Source organism: Salvelinus namaycush, chromosome 22 (genome assembly GCF_016432855.1).
Source record: "Salvelinus namaycush isolate Seneca chromosome 22, SaNama_1.0, whole genome shotgun sequence".
Lineage (NCBI taxonomy): Eukaryota > Metazoa > Chordata > Actinopteri > Salmoniformes > Salmonidae > Salvelinus > Salvelinus namaycush.
Window position 1 is genome coordinate 11,643,911 of NC_052328.1, and position 15,859 is coordinate 11,659,769.

Below are 15,859 nucleotides of genomic sequence, written 5' to 3' on the forward strand. Positions count from 1 at the left end.
ATTTTCTATCAACCTTTGGCTTGTCACTGGGCCCCTAAGAACCAGGCTTCTCAAACTTAGACGGATTAGTGGACCTATCAGCATCCACTGGAAAGCTTCGACTCTCAAGGAGCTTTAGCTAGCCAAGTTACACTGTGTGTGAACCTGTGGACATGCGAGAGGGAAAATGCTGGACTTTGTGTGTGTATTTTGTGCTTGTGTGTGTTTGTATTTGTCCAAGTGTGCATTTTCTGTTTGTTTTTCCAGGCAGTGTAACTCCAGCTCTAGTTTCTCATAGGCCTACAGACTCATTATCCTGAAGCCTAATTTAATCCTATTACTAAAATCAGAAATGCTATTGATACAAGGCCAAACAATAACAACTATCCCAAGTTTCCTCCATCTTTCTGAATGCCAAAGAATTGGCCCATTCTATCTACCCTCAGAGGCACCTTTTGATCGATCTGTTCGTTTTCATTTCAGACTAAGAGATATAGTTCACAGATTGACTCTCAATCGAAGGCAAATAAACACATCTGTACAGTGGTCAAAGTGGTGCCAGCCTAAAGAGCAGTTGAGTTCTATCAGATGCAGGGAACTCTCTTGGTAGCGTAGAAGTTGCTATACGGTTGATGCCATTAGACCACACCGCACTTGTGATGACACAGGTACCGCAAAGCAGAACTCTCTCCACCTCTGAACTGTTGTGAGACGGCGACATGTTTGTCAAAGGGGGTTGGTTCGGTTACTGGCCCAACGCTCTAACCTGTGAGGCCAGTGGCCCATGACAGCCAGGTAAGGTTTCCAATGCAAATAGACTGAGGGATCATTCGTGCTGAGCAATTACTTTTTTTTTTTACGTTGGTTCACATTACCTGACTTAAATAAAATATTTTGGTTGTGTATATTACATATTTGTTTTTGGTATGATGCCTATTATTTAATTAACAAAACTCTGATAACGGTAGTGACTGCCAATTGTTGCTTATCACTTATTAATAAACCATCCTTTATTCACTGCCTGCTGTCTGACAAAATCATTATTTCAGAAGTTCTTCAAAGTAGATAAGGCATACTTTTAACACTGCTAAATAACAATCCTGGACGGGAAGGAGCCAATCAGAACAGGCAGCTGTAGGCACAACGGATTCTGGTCATTGTAGAGAATGACCACGTTATCTGCGCTTTTTCTAGGATGAGTTGGACATGTCCCAAATCTCTAGAGAGATCATGTGTTGAGCTCGCAGGAAAAAAAATACTAACTAAATGGAATTCAAATAATTGAACCGGCGTCGGTCAATAACAGTTATCTAACCCATCCGACCCCAATAGAATTCTAGAACGATGCTGTAGATTACTGAGAATTTTCCAGATAAATCAAATTCTCTCACACAGACATAGCTCAAAAACAAAGAACAAATGACAATTACACTTTGACTTATAAGTAGTTTTAAAGAGCACAACCTCTTCTTTAATATGACACCACATTCATGTCAATGGGAGTAACACTCATTTTGTCTTCCATTCTGTAAAGACACTCACTATCAAAAAACGATGAACACTCAACAACAAAAAGCTCTAGTTTTAAAAATTGTAGTAATTGACTAAATTACTTTAAAATGTACCAAGTATAATATATTATACTTACAAATATAATTTTTTTATCTCCAAAATGTGATCAGAGGACAATATTCAGACAGTATGTCAAAACCCACACAAAGTAAGCTATTTGATTGACAATTCTTACTTCTGTAACAATGTAAAATGCAAAAAATTACTCAGAGACCATTTCAAAATATACAGTATCTTTCAAGATTAAGTACAGACCAGGCCTGACACAAAATCTAGAAATAGTACAGTAGTAAAGGGGGAGATAATCTCTAGCCCAGATAATCTCTAGTGTTATTACATACAGCCTGGAAGAACTATTGGATATAAAAGCAACTTACCATCATTACGACCAGGAATACGTCTTTCCCGAAGTGGATCCTTTGTTCGGACCTCCACCCTGGACATGGGATCTTATCCCAGAGGCCGACCCAAAACAACGCGGTCGCCGCAGGAGAGGCAGGCGGAGCGGCCTACTGGTCAGACTCAGAAGGCAAGTACACCATCCACCGCTTCCGAGCATATTACTCGCCAATGTCCAATCTCTAGATAACAAGGTGTTCGAAATTAGGGCACGAGTTGCCTTCCAGAGTGACATCAGAGATTGTAACATTCTCTGTTTCACGGAAACATGGCTCACTTGGGATATGTTGTCAGAGTCGGTACAGCCACCCGGTTTCTTCACGCATCGCGCCGACAGAAACAAACATCTCTCTGGTAAGAATTATCTTCCAAGAGAGTTCTCTTCGATTATAGTCACAGCCGTGAATATCCCCTCCCCCCGATTCCTTAGATCACGTGGACCGGGATATGTTCCGGATAGCCTCAGACAATAACATTGACGTATACGCTGACTCAGTGAGCGCGTTTATTTGCAAGCGCATCGGAGATGTCATACCCTCTGTGACCATTAAAACCTTCCCTAACCAGAAACCGTGGATTGATGGCAGCATTCGTGCAAAACTGAAAGTGGGAACCACCGCTTTTAATCATGGCAAGGCGACCAGAAACACAACCGAATACAAACAGTGCAACCACTCCCTCCGCAAGGCAATCAAACAAGCAAAGCGTCAGTAGAGAGACAAAGTAGAGTCGCAATTCAACGGCTCAAACACGAGATGTATGTGGCAGGGTGTACAGTCAATGACGGATTACAAAAAGAAAACCAGCTCTGTCGCGGACATCAAATCTTGCTCCCAGACAAATTAAACAACTTCTTTGCTTGCTTTGAGGACAATACAGTGCCACTGACACGGCCCGCTACCAAAGCCTGTCGGCTCTCCTTCTCCATGGCCAACATGAGTAAAACATTTAAACGCGTTAACCCTCGCAGGGCTACCGGCATCCTCAAAGCATGTGCAGACCAGCTGGCTGGTATGTTTACGTTCTCAGCCCTCTCCTGTACTCCGTTCACCCATGACTGCGTGGCCATACACACTTCCAACTCAATCCTCAAGTTTGCAGACGACACTATAGTTGTAGGGCTGATTAGCAACAAAGACGAGACAGCCAACAGGGAGGAGGTGAGGGCCCTCGAGGTGTGGTATCAGGAAAATAACCTCTCACTCAACATCAACAAAAGGAGATGATCGTGGACTTCAGGAAACAGCAGAGGGAGCACCCCCCCATCCACATCGACGAGACAGTAGTGGAGAAGGTGGAAAGTTAAGTTCCTCGGCGTACACATCACGGACAAACTGAAATGGTCCACCAACACAGACAGCGTGGTGAAGAAGGCGCAACAGAACCACTTCAACCTCAGGAGGCTGAAGAAATTTGGCTTGTCATCTAAAACACAAACAAACTTTTACAGATGCACAATCGAGAGCATCATGTCAGGCTGTATCACGGCCTGGTACGGCAATTGCACTGCCCTCAACCGCAAGGCTCTCGAGAGGGTAGTGTGGTCTGCACAACGCATCAACAGGGGCAAACTACCTGCCCTCAAGGACACCTACAGCACCCGATGTCACAGGAAGGCCAAAAAGATCATCAAGGACAACAACCACCCGAGCCACTGCCTGTTCACCCCACTATCATCAGAAGGCGAGGTCAGTACAGGTGCATCAAGGCTGGGACCGAGAAAGTGAAAAACATCTTCTATCTCAAGGCCATCAGACTGTTGAACAGCCATCACTAAGAGGCTGCTGCCAACATACAGACTCAAATCACTGGCTACTTAAATAAACAGACTTAATAAAGGTATCACTAGTCACTTTAATAATGTTTACATAGAGGTATCACTAGTCACTTTAAGGAAATGTTTACATATCCTACATTACTCATCTCATACAGTTGAAGTCGGAAGTTGACATACACCTTAGCCAAATACATTTAAACTCAGTTTTTCACATTCCTGACATTTAATCCTAGTAAAAATTCCCTGTCTTAGGTCAGTTAGGATCACCACTTTATTTTAAGAATGTGAAATGTCAGAATAATAGTTGAGAGAATTATTTATTTCAGCTTTAATTTCTTTCATCACATTCCCAGTGGGTCAGAAGTTTACATACACTCAATTAGTATTTGGTAGCATTGCCTTTAAATTGTTTAACTTGGGTCAAATGTTTCGGGTAGCCTTCCACAAGTTCTTAAATGGAAGATGTTTGGAACCACCAAGACTCTTCCTAGAGCTGGCAGCCCGGCCAAACTGAGCAATCGGGCGAGGAGGGCCTAGGTCAGGGAGGTCACTGACAGAGCTCCAGTGTTCCTCTGTGAAGATGGGAGAACCTTCCAGAATGACAACCATTTCTGCAGCATTTCACCAATCAGGCCTTTATGGTAGTGGCCAGATGGAAGCCACTCCTCAGTAAAAGGCACATGACAGCCTGCTTGGACCTTACGGCACTCAGACCATGAGAAACAAGATACTCTGGTCTGGTGAAACCAAGATTGAACTCTTTGGCCTGAATGCCAAGCGTCACATCTGGAGGAAACCTGGCACTATCCCTACGGTGAAGCATGGTGGTGGCAGCACCGTACTGTGGGGATGTTTTTCCGTTGCAGGGACTGGGAGACTAGTTAGGATCGAGGGAAAGATGAACAGAGAGATCCTGGAACAAAACCTGCTCCAGAGGTCTCAGGACCTCAGACTGGGGCAAAGGTTTACCTTTGAACAGGACAATGACCTTAAGCACAGAGCAAAAACAATGCAGGAGAGGCTTTGGGACAAGTCTCGGAATGTCCTGGAGTGGTCCAGCCAGAGCCCGGACTTGAACCCGATTAAACATCTCTGAAGAGACCTGAAAATAGCTGTGCAGCAACGCTCCCCATTCAACCTGACAGAGCTTGAGAGGATCTGCAGAGAAGACTTGGAGAAACTCCCCAAATACAGGTGTGCCAAGCTTGTAGCAGTATACCAAATTAGACTCGAGGCTGTAATCGCTGCCCAAGGTGCTTCAAGAAAGTACTCAGTATAGGGTCTGAATACTTATGTAAAATGTGATCAGTTTTTTTATTTGTAATAAATTAGCAAAAATGTCTAAAAACATGTTGTTTTGTAATTAAAGGGTGTTGTGTGTAGATTGATGAGGGGGGAAAACTATTGAATCCATTTTAGAATAAGGACGCAATGTGGAAAAAGGGGTCTGCTTTCCGAATGCACTGTATTTCACTCACCTCAACATCATCGCTTTTCAAAGTGCAAGGATGTGTCCGAATCTGTATGACCAACCAGCCTCTTTCACAGGGAAGTTTCTGCTTTGGCGCCGTTATTCTGAATAATGAAGTGAAAAGTCCAATGACATCATACCCTGTTTCCGGTTTCTGGTTGATGACAATAGCCAGGTGAAAACGACAACAGTTTTTTGCAAGTAAATTTTGCGATATTGACACCGATTTTATTGTTTGGGGAAAAAAGCAGTTAGGGCTGACCCCATTTAGTCGACTGGTCGATAGTTTGTTCAACAGGCTGTTGGTCGACAGAGGTTTTATTTAATTTTTTTGTTATTTGTTGGCTTTATGTTGGCGATTTTTACATACTGGCAATGGCAATTGTTACTTTTAGATTTATATACATTTTCGTTTACATAGAATTTTGATTAACCACATGACTTTGAGATATGAAGACTTTATTATAAATGAAATGAAGCTGTTCCACGGGTCGGGAACAGGTGTTTTTCCTCGGGTTCAGCTATATTGATCTCTGGCTCCCTCTTCAGAAATGTGTGTGTCTTCAATTTTAATGGCAGTGCTTAAAGCATCAGACAAGCTCAGTAGCCTATGTACATACAGCACATTTTATTCAAACATATAGTCTATATGGGAGAAAAAAAACACGTTTTAAAATTTAGACCAATCTATTGGTCGACCAATATTTATTTATTTTCTAATTGGGGACAGCCATAGTGGCCCCTATAGTAATTTAAAGAAAGGCCGTCGACGGCCGCTATGGGTTCTAAAGAGCTAAAAATGAAGGAAAACGCCCTGCTTTGCTTAAGTGAAGCTCACTTCAGTCTGTGCTACTCTGCCACGTGTTGTGTGCCTGCCCAGTGGATTATTGAAAGCTGCCTGGATGCCCATCAGATCCATGGAGGAAACATAAATAACCATATGACCCAGGGCCAGGGTCTTCCAAAGGACTGTAATGACAGTGGGTCAGTTGCTGTGCTTATTGAACAAACAGTAAAACACATTTAAATCCTTCAATACAGTAGACAGTCCATCAGATCACTCATAGGCACATTGCAGTGTAAATGCCTAGCCATGTCAGTTTACACTTGTCCATTGTATACTCTTGGCCTCACCTGCAGGAATGGAGTGCGACTTCGTGCCTTCGATGTGAGCGTTTGTACGGTATGTAATGTATGTCTCCGATTCTAATCAAGAAAAGTGTCCAAATAACACATTTTTGTATTTCCTGAAGCTGCATTTCGAGGAAAACCCTGAAGCAAGGGCTTGCATCAACAGTAGGCCTTGAGAGTAATTCAATGGGACAAATAAGACCGACACACACACAGGGACACATGTGGGGCAAGCATGCAGGATATCCTTTTGGTTGTAACTACCAAAAAGGCATTCAAACAGCTACTTGTCCCGGATATTGCAGAGGTACCACCTTACTGAATATGATGGTCTGGTTTAACCCTGAACTTCAATCTACCTTCCACAAAAGAACAATTTCAACAAAATAATTACTCAAAATGTGGTTTGCTGCAATGCAAGTTACTTTCCAACACTATCAAGACTAGTGAGACATTGGACTATTTTTCAACATAAAAACTATTTTTCATCCACTGTCTAAACTTGTAATTGTTTTAAAGAATGTTTAACAATGGGACAAAAATCACTTTGCGATGATGCAATTCAAATCGCTTGCATCATCTATTCCTTCCAACTTAAAAGTGTTCATAGCAGCCTGCCTGGGGATTTAGGCTGGGTTTCTGTACAGGACTTTGAGATATCAGCTGATGTAAGAAGGGCTATATAAATACATTTGATTTGATAGTGAGAGTGATTGAGAGAGACTACAGTGTGTGTGTGCTAAGCTGATTTATAAGCAAGTTAAAGAGCCATGTGAGCGGGGAGAGTAGTGCCAGGCAAACATAGCAAAGTCTAGCGAGGCTCATGACTGTGAGCTCTAGCAGTCACTGGTGCCGTTCTTGACCAGTAGCCCTGGGAGTACAGAGTCTGATACTGCTTTCCATGACGTCACTGACAAGCAGAGAACAGAGCTGGCATGAGCCTGCAGGCCCGTCTAGTTCACACAGCAGGGGCACACCTCTCTCTCTGTCTGTCTCTCACTCATTCTTCCTCCGTCTCACACAAGGCTCGCTCTCACACAGACAGACAAACACACACGCAAGACCACTCCCCCCCCCTCGACACACACACACACACACACACACACACACACACACACACACACACACACACACACACACAGTGAATGTCCAATAACCTCATCACATAAACAAAACAAAAACACACACAGCATCACACACTTAAATCATGAGGCAATCAACCTGTCCATGCATGCCTCAGGGTTCATTCACTGTTATACGCATAGACTGAGAGCACGGTGAACAATGGACAGACTAGTGTTCAAAAGCCAGCTGATCCCATGGACTTCTCTTGACTGTTGTATCGAATGTGTGAGGGTGAGAGACAAACAGGAAATTGGGCATTTGTGAGTTCATCTGGATATTTGTATCACTTGAAAACCAAAGCCAAAGAACCGGGAAAAATAGCACAGGAAAAAAACCTGCATATTTTAGAACCATGTGAAATTTTTTTCACTTTTGGCCGGGTTTTTGTGTATCTTTGAGTCTAAACAGAAAATTTACTGACTGTCAAACTGTGTTAGTGTTGCTCTGTGTGTGTGACGTGTGAGAGCCAGGAGCAGGGTTGACTTTGGTACACATACACTGTACCAGAGTTTCCTTAGAAAACAGTTAGTGCACCTCGCTACCGTCACCACACATTGCATTGCAGTGTGTGCGTGTGCGTGTGCGTGTGCGTGTGTGTGTGTGTGTGTGCGTGTGTGTGTGTGTATGTGTGTTGAACCAACAGTAAGGTGTATTTACCTGCATCCTTAATAAGCCAAACGGTAACCTCTTTTTCCAAACTACTCCCCAACCACCGACCTTATTTGTGCTCTGTTTAGCTTAAGCAAAGAACGAGTGGCTTGAATGAGGACTACAGAAAAAAAAACATTAGCTTTCCTGCATTATTTCCCGGGAGAAAATATTTCTGCAAGCACAAACACCTGTTTGAGTGCAGGCAATGGTGTTTTTGTGAAACGTGGTTGATCCGAAAGCAGACCTCCGTGTATGCTGCTCGTTCTAAAAGGACTTCAAAAAAATGGACCACAAGCCTATTCACACACGTCTCCTGTATAAGGCATGTATGAGGTATAGGACTTCCAAACTTCTCTGTCCACTTGTATCAGTGTCTTTCTCTGGTGGTCTCTCCATGTGTATCTACAGTATCGCCTTGTCTTTCTGGCTCTCTCTCTGTGTGTGTGTATCCTCATCTCTGGAGTTTTATATGACCGTGTGCCTATCCTTGCGTCTCCACAGCTCTGTGTCTATATCCACGTCTCCACAGCTCTGTGTCAACGTGTGCATCTCCCTATCAATTGGTCTCTGTGGCGGTGTGTGACTGAGTGTAAGCAGCCTGCAGTCTAACACCTCCCTCACTTCCACCAGATAGGGGCGCTCACGAGAGAGCGAGAGAGAGACATGGGCCTACTGAATCACTCCCTCTCCACACACAATGCACTGCACACTACTGTAAAAGCGCATACCAACTCTACTCATTCAGCCACTGGCTTCCGCAGTGATTCAGATCAACAAGCTAGGAGAGACATGGGCCAACCCTCCCTTTATTGTCAGTCACCACTCACCGCACTGTGCACTACTTTACAATAACATTACATACCATCTCTACTCACTAATATCCACAATAACATGTACACGTTTCATAGTGCTGGTTTTGCTCAGCTGTGTGCTGTAAGCTCGAACACAGCAGCAGAAACTGGGAGGAGGAAGCTTAGAGTGTTTTACGGGAGAACTCCAGAATGAACCTGCGTACTACTGTAGGTTATGAGGCAAGTACATGCAGTTAACCTGAATTAAGTCTAGGTCTAATCCTTTTAACAGGTGACTTGTAGCTGCTCCCTTTGTTTCCAGGACCTTGGCTTGGCACATAACCAGTAGGCACAAGCATGCATAATTCTAATACACACCTGGCAACTCTCACATCATGCCACTCTCATTGGCATAGAAGGCGTTGGTCCATCTTCCGAATGGAAAACAGTACAGTACTACCCTCTTCACACCACAGAGGCGAATTAAGCCGGACCAAGCTGAGCTGTACTGTGCTCGTTACACATCCACCATAGTTGCTGGAAGGGTGCCAGTGAGGACAAGGTGAAAAGGAAATATACGATACAGCTCAGTATGGTTAATTTCGTTGTAAGACGTTTTTTCATGTTGTACTCCTCATTGAGATCTCCCTCTGTGCTCTGGCCTCAGCGTGACTGTCTCTGTACGAGGCAACAGTAGAGTGACTGAGTGCAACAGCTATCTGCCCATCTATCTGAATTGACTTCCCCTGCCAGAGTGGAAAAAGTTGTGGATTCTCAGATGTTCCTATGTAGATCAAAGTTAAGATATGACACGGCCTGTGCTCTCTCCTCCTCAACGAGCCAAACACAGCCCCATGACTCGACTGGCGTAGCGTTAGAAATGCAATGAACAGAAAGGCCTAGAGAAGAGTTGTTCATGTACTCAACACTGTCTCAATATGGAGAGGAGAGGGTCAACGTACCTGGTAGAATTCCCGCAGCCATGTCTTCTGTAGGTTATCAAGCTGAAAAGACAAGATAAACTCTGTCAGTCAGGTAAATTTGACAACATATATTTTATGACTCTTAAATGACACAGGTGAGCAACTTTCTATTCTCCTCCCCTTATCTCATTGTTGCAAATACATTCTCATGCATGTCACACACACACCTACGGCTAACAAATTAGGGGATGTTAGCCTTCAGTCATATCATGGTAATAATACTGAGGAAAATGGTCTAGTGGCATACGGGCGATTCTGTGGAAAAGTCAACCTGAGCATGCCTAAATAAAGTTAGTAATTTAGAAATAAACCCATGTTCAAAATTATCCTAAAAGGCCTAGGTGTTGGAGTTTAGGCTTTATTTGAAAAGTTTAAGTAGGAAATTGCATGAATTTTGACCATTAAAGAGTAAGCTGCTAAGTCTCAAAAAAGTTTTTTCTGTCAATCATACTTCATGGCTTTCAGAAAGGGCTCACAGACCTTGTTTTTCCACTCACAGCTGTCCCCCCATGTTAGTTATGAAGTTGAGATTTTAATGAAGCAATACCGACTACATTAAAGTGTCTTGAGTTTTGTTTGCAAGTTCTGCAGGCTTGTAATTCCTTTTCGACTGTAATACCAGTGGTACTAGTGTATACAACCTTACGTCGTAGAGAAATTGTGTTTCCAAAGCTAGGGCTGACATTGAGGACTTGTGAAGAGCAGAATCAACAACCTCTGCAGAATCAACTAACTCTGCATAATCAAAACAGTTGGTTTTTTGAGAAGGTGCTGAAGTTCACAGTTAGCCAACGTTATGTAAATGCAGGCTGAAAAGTACCAGTGGCCCGGCTTTGGCCCCAAGTGAGAGCAGGTCCGCCGGAGCCATGGCCCAGTGAGACACAGATGCCGGCCCGCGTAGATGGAAACAGAAAAGTCTAAGCCTTCTGGGTAAAACACTGGGCTAAATCCTGTATGGACATGCGCCATACGTCCACAAAACGCCAGTGGTGGGTTTGACGTTCAAAATAATACTGGAAAATATGGTGGTGGATCTTTGATGGCCCTTGTTAAGGTCAAGACAGAGCACCATGAACTTTACCACAGGACCAGGACATTTTAGCCCAAAACCTGGTTACCTCACTGGGAGAAAAAGGTCAATATTAGGGGAAATTTGTATCTAAATATTTCCGGATAAATGACATTTGATTAGATATTAAGTGTAGACATGCTCATATACGGAGGTAGGACATTCTCCGTAATGGGACAGTTTCTACATGTATCCAACCCGGACCTGCGAAATATCCCTGCTGCCGTATGATTCCAGGGAGATATATGGGGTGAGATACGTTCAAGGTACGCACCTGATGCGCGTGCAGCCGCTTACATATCTACAGAATATTTTAACTCCGGAAAGGGTGTGTCAACATGCTGACATAACTAATCCTTTATACTCAGGCATGAACAAATCCACATATTTTCAGACGTGTATCATATCTGTAGTCTTTACCTGATCATTTATGTATCCGTATTTTAAAACAATGAATCATTTGAATAGATTTCCTTACATGATATGTGAATCATAGATTTAGTATTTTTAGGTTTCATCCTCGTATGTCTGATCGAAAACGGGCTAAATCAGACTCATGAAATGTCCAGCACTTAAATGATTTGACCTGTTCAGGAGCAGAAAATCATTGTGCTTAATTCACATGAAGATGATACATCTGAGGATACATTTTACACGCTCATATTCCCTGATATGGACCCTTTTCACCCAGTGTCTGCCTGGAGGCTGAAAATTGGACGCAAGTGGATCTTCCAGCAAGACAATAACCCCAAGCACACATCAAAATCCACAAAGAAATTGTTAATGGACCACAAAATCAACATTTTGTAATGGCCATCTCAGTCTCTGATTCTGTATGGAGGAATGGTCTAAGATGTTCTACAATCTCATAAAATATTTTTTGAAAAATGCTCAGTGCCGTTATCCTCGCAAGTTGAGGTATTGAAAGGGATTGAAAATAACTTTACCTCTGAGATTTTTTGAATTACTTGTTCAACAAAATCTCTTTCTCTGAACAATTGTATTAGTATAAAATAATCTAATTTCAAAAAAATGTTTGCATACAATATAGCTCAGTAGTTGTATTTATTTTATATAGTATTTTTTGCTCATCTTTATCAAGGGTGCCAATAATTCTGGACCTGACTGTATATTGTCTCAGTTACATATTTTGTTACAAAATATATACATTTATGTCTACATTTAAATGTTCATTTTAATATAAAAAATAAATAAATACCCTATTAGGGTGTGATGCCTAACCTTGTATCCTATTCAGGCCACCTGTCATTATGAAATCCTAAGGTACTAAACAAGTCCTTTTTTCAGGCCCCTGTTTTTCAAAGATAATTCGTAAAAATCCAATTAACTTCACAGATCTTCATTGTAAAGGGTTTAAACGCTGTTTCCCATGCTTGTTCAATGAACCATAAACAATGACTGCACATGCACCTGTGGAACGGTCGTTAAGACACTAACAGCTTACAGACTGTAGGCAAGTTATCACAGTTATGAAAACTTAGGACACTAAAGAGGCCTTTCTACTGACTCTGAAAAACACCAAAAGAAAGATGCCCAGGGTCCCTGCTCATCTGCGTGAACGTGCCTTAGGCATGCTGCAAGGAGGCATGAGGACTGCAGATGTGGCCAGGGCAATAAATTGCAATGTCTATACTGTGAGACGCCTAAGACAGGGAGACAGGACGGACAGCTGATCATTCTCGCAGTGGCAGACCACGTGTAACACCTGCACAAGATCGGTACATCTGAACATCACACCTGCGGGACAGGTACAGGATGGCAACAGCAACTGCCCGAGTTACACCAGGAACACACAATCCCTCCATCAGTGCTCAGACTGTCTGCAATAGGCTGACAGAGGCTGGACTGAGGGCTTGTAGGCCTGTTGTAAGTCAGGTTCTCACCAGAGATCACTGGCAACAACGTTGCCTATGGGCACAAACCCACCATCCCTGGACCAGACAGGATTGGCAAAAAGCGCTCTTCACTGACGAGTCGCGGTTTTGTCTCACCAGGGGTGATGGTCGGATTCGCGTTTATCGTCGAAGGAATGAGCATTGCACCGAGGCCTGTACTCTGGAGTGGGATCGATTTGGAGGTGGAGGGTCCGTCATGGTCTGGGTCGTTGTGTCACAGCATCATCGGACTGAGCTTGTTGTCAATGCAGGCAATCTCAACGCTGTGCGTTACATCCTCCTCCCTCATGTGATACCCTTCCTGCAGGCTCATCCTGACATGACCCTCCAGCATGACAATGCCACCAGCCATACTGCTCGTTCTGTGAGTGATTTCCTGCAAGACAGGAATGGCAGTGTTCTGCCATGGCCAGCGAAGAGCCCGGATCTCAATCCCATTGAGCACGTATAGGACCTGTTGGATCGGAGGGTGAGGGCTAGTGCCATTCACCCCAGAAATGTCCGGGAACTTGCAGATGCCTTGGTTGAAGAGTGGGGTAACATCTCACAGCAAGAACTGGAAAATCTGGTACAGTCCATGAGAAGGAGATGCACTGCAGTACTTAATGCAGCTGGCCACACCAGATACTGACTGTTACTTTTGATTTTGACCCCCCCCCCCCCCCCCCTTTGTTCAGGGACGCATTATTCAATTTCTGTTAGTCACATGTCTGTGGAACTTATTCAGTTTATGTCTCAGTTGTTGAATCTTGTTATGTTCATACAAATATTTACAGATGTTAAGTTTGCTGAAAATAAACGCAGTTGACAGTGAGCGGACGTTTCTTTTTTTGCTGAGTTTATATGCATTCTGCTGACATTAAAAAAAAAACATTAAATTTACAACAAATGTGTTATGATAGATTTTGATCAATAAATCTTGAAGATTTGAATGTCTATTTCAGAGGGTGTAACATCCAAAACAGACTTTTTTTTTTCTATCTAAACTAATCACGGAAATTACCATCTTTTCTAAATTATTGTTTTTGTGGTAAAGTCAATCGAGAAGTCTGCTCTTTTGGGTATGTACTCCCACCAAAAAGGCACTATAGAAACATCAAAAGTTTCATTCATATTCTGTTCATCCATTGTGAGACACTAAAGTTATGATTTTGCATGCTTATGTAATGTCCATAACGCTGAAATCGCCCATATACAGTATACATATATTAGGCCTATTATGTGTTTTAACAGAGCCGCCCCCATCCAGCCCATAGGAAGGTCATATCCATGCAGTCTGCTGCTCTGGCTCTACTGTCACTCTTTCAAAAAAAATCCCCTTCTCTCTGCCTCTCCACTCGAAAATGCCATTCCCAGGAACCTGGACATTTCATATGCGCTGGGGTAGAAATAGAGACAGAGACCGGGGCAGTCTACCATTTAAGGAAAGATCTCCCCATGTCGATAACTGGGCTCTGATGAACTGGTGTGTTGTGAGTTCATTCTGCAGCAGAGAGACTATATTAAGAATGCTGGAGAGAAGTCAAGGCCTGTAACTGGTGACTTCAGAGTACTGTACAGTAGTAGGCTGAGGTGCAGTATCCCTGGATAGCATCAACAGGGGAGAAAGCGCACCTTTACACTCAATCTTAAACACTCTAAAAATACATTGTCACCATGGCAACCTTGTTTAAAAAAAATAAAAAATAATCTACTTTCACTTATGCAACATCCGCACTCACTGTAACAGTCCGTAAGGCCTTTGTTTTGCCATTAAAAACATACTGTTGAACCTTGAACCGGCTGTCATATCTGATCTGAAGCCAGCGTTTCCCCACACGTGCTCTAGTGCTCCGTCATTAGGAGCTCCGTCAGTCTCTGTTGATATTTCAGGGAGGACCAGAGTCTCTCCAGAGCCAGACAGAGTAAACTGGCCACTGAGGGAGTGCCAGGGGCCTGGCAGCCTAGTGTCAGCATCAGGTTCACTATAGGTGAGGGTGTGTGTGTCACGTGTGCATGCGTGTGCTCGTGTGTGTGCATGTGAAGAGAGCCGGAGCTCCATCTGTGTCCCACGGGTGCCAGTGTTAGAGCCGTGGACCCGGAGAAAGCCAGACCACAGCATAGGGCTATATAAGGACATGAGCACTGGACCCTGTCATTAGTCACACAGGGAGAGAATGAGAGAAAGAAGGAGAGAGAAAGAGAGACAGAAATAGAGAGGGAGAGAGAGAGAGAAACAGAAAAACAGAGTGTAGGTCTCACAGTGAACACGGTGTCTAAAGCCACCTGACAGTCTGTTTATGGGATTATACACAGTGACCCGTGTGTGTGGTAGGGCTGACCCGATTTAGTCAACTGGTTGATTTTTTGGTCGATAGGCTATTGGTCGACCAAGATTTATTTAGTCGAGCAGTAGCAAAAAAAAAAAAAAAAATATCTATCATGTGTACAAGACACCTGTCTGATTCTCGACCGAGTGGACTGATCCATTGCGGAGGCCGTGGGGATGGCACAGTCCATCAGTCTAAGACATGTGCTACTGAAATTGTATATGGTTATAGTACATAAGAACAAAGGTGCAAAAGCAATAAAAATATGATTTTATAACAAATGCACTTTCTCCGGCGCTAGTGGTCGCTCTCCGTAGGTTCAGCAACACATCAGTGCGCCTTTTCCTAGACCATGTTGCTATGTGCATAATAGCAAAGTTAACCAGCACATTGGTATTGAGAACAATGCGGCGGAGGCAGCAGCAGCCGAATGAGGAGATGAGAAAACTTGCCCTTGCCTTATTGTCTAAGAAAAGTGAGGAGAGGAAACAAACTTAATTAGGTCTATAATCAATAGCCTAACTGTTAAAGGTGCCTGGCTTTATGAATCATCAATATATGTACAGAAATAAGACAGATCCTGCTTCTGTTGCCTGTTTGTTTAATAGCCTACAAGGCTCACGCAACGGCATCACAAATTCAGCTGTTTTTAATGTTTGCTTTGCTGAAATAAAGGCTTTACAATT

General features: G+C 43.3%; 1 protein-coding gene across 2 annotated transcripts in view; it reads right to left on the bottom strand.

Annotated features, from left to right (window-relative positions):
* Positions 1 to 15,859, bottom strand: part of LOC120017547 (inositol polyphosphate-5-phosphatase A-like) — a 264,969-nt gene that overhangs the window by 165,333 nt on the left and 83,777 nt on the right. For both annotated transcript variants that reach the window (XM_038960386.1, XM_038960385.1), the window contains exon 2: positions 9,859 to 9,900. In XM_038960386.1, coding sequence (XP_038816314.1) covers positions 9,859 to 9,900 — 42 coding nt within the window. The remainder of the gene's footprint in view (positions 1 to 9,858; positions 9,901 to 15,859) is intronic.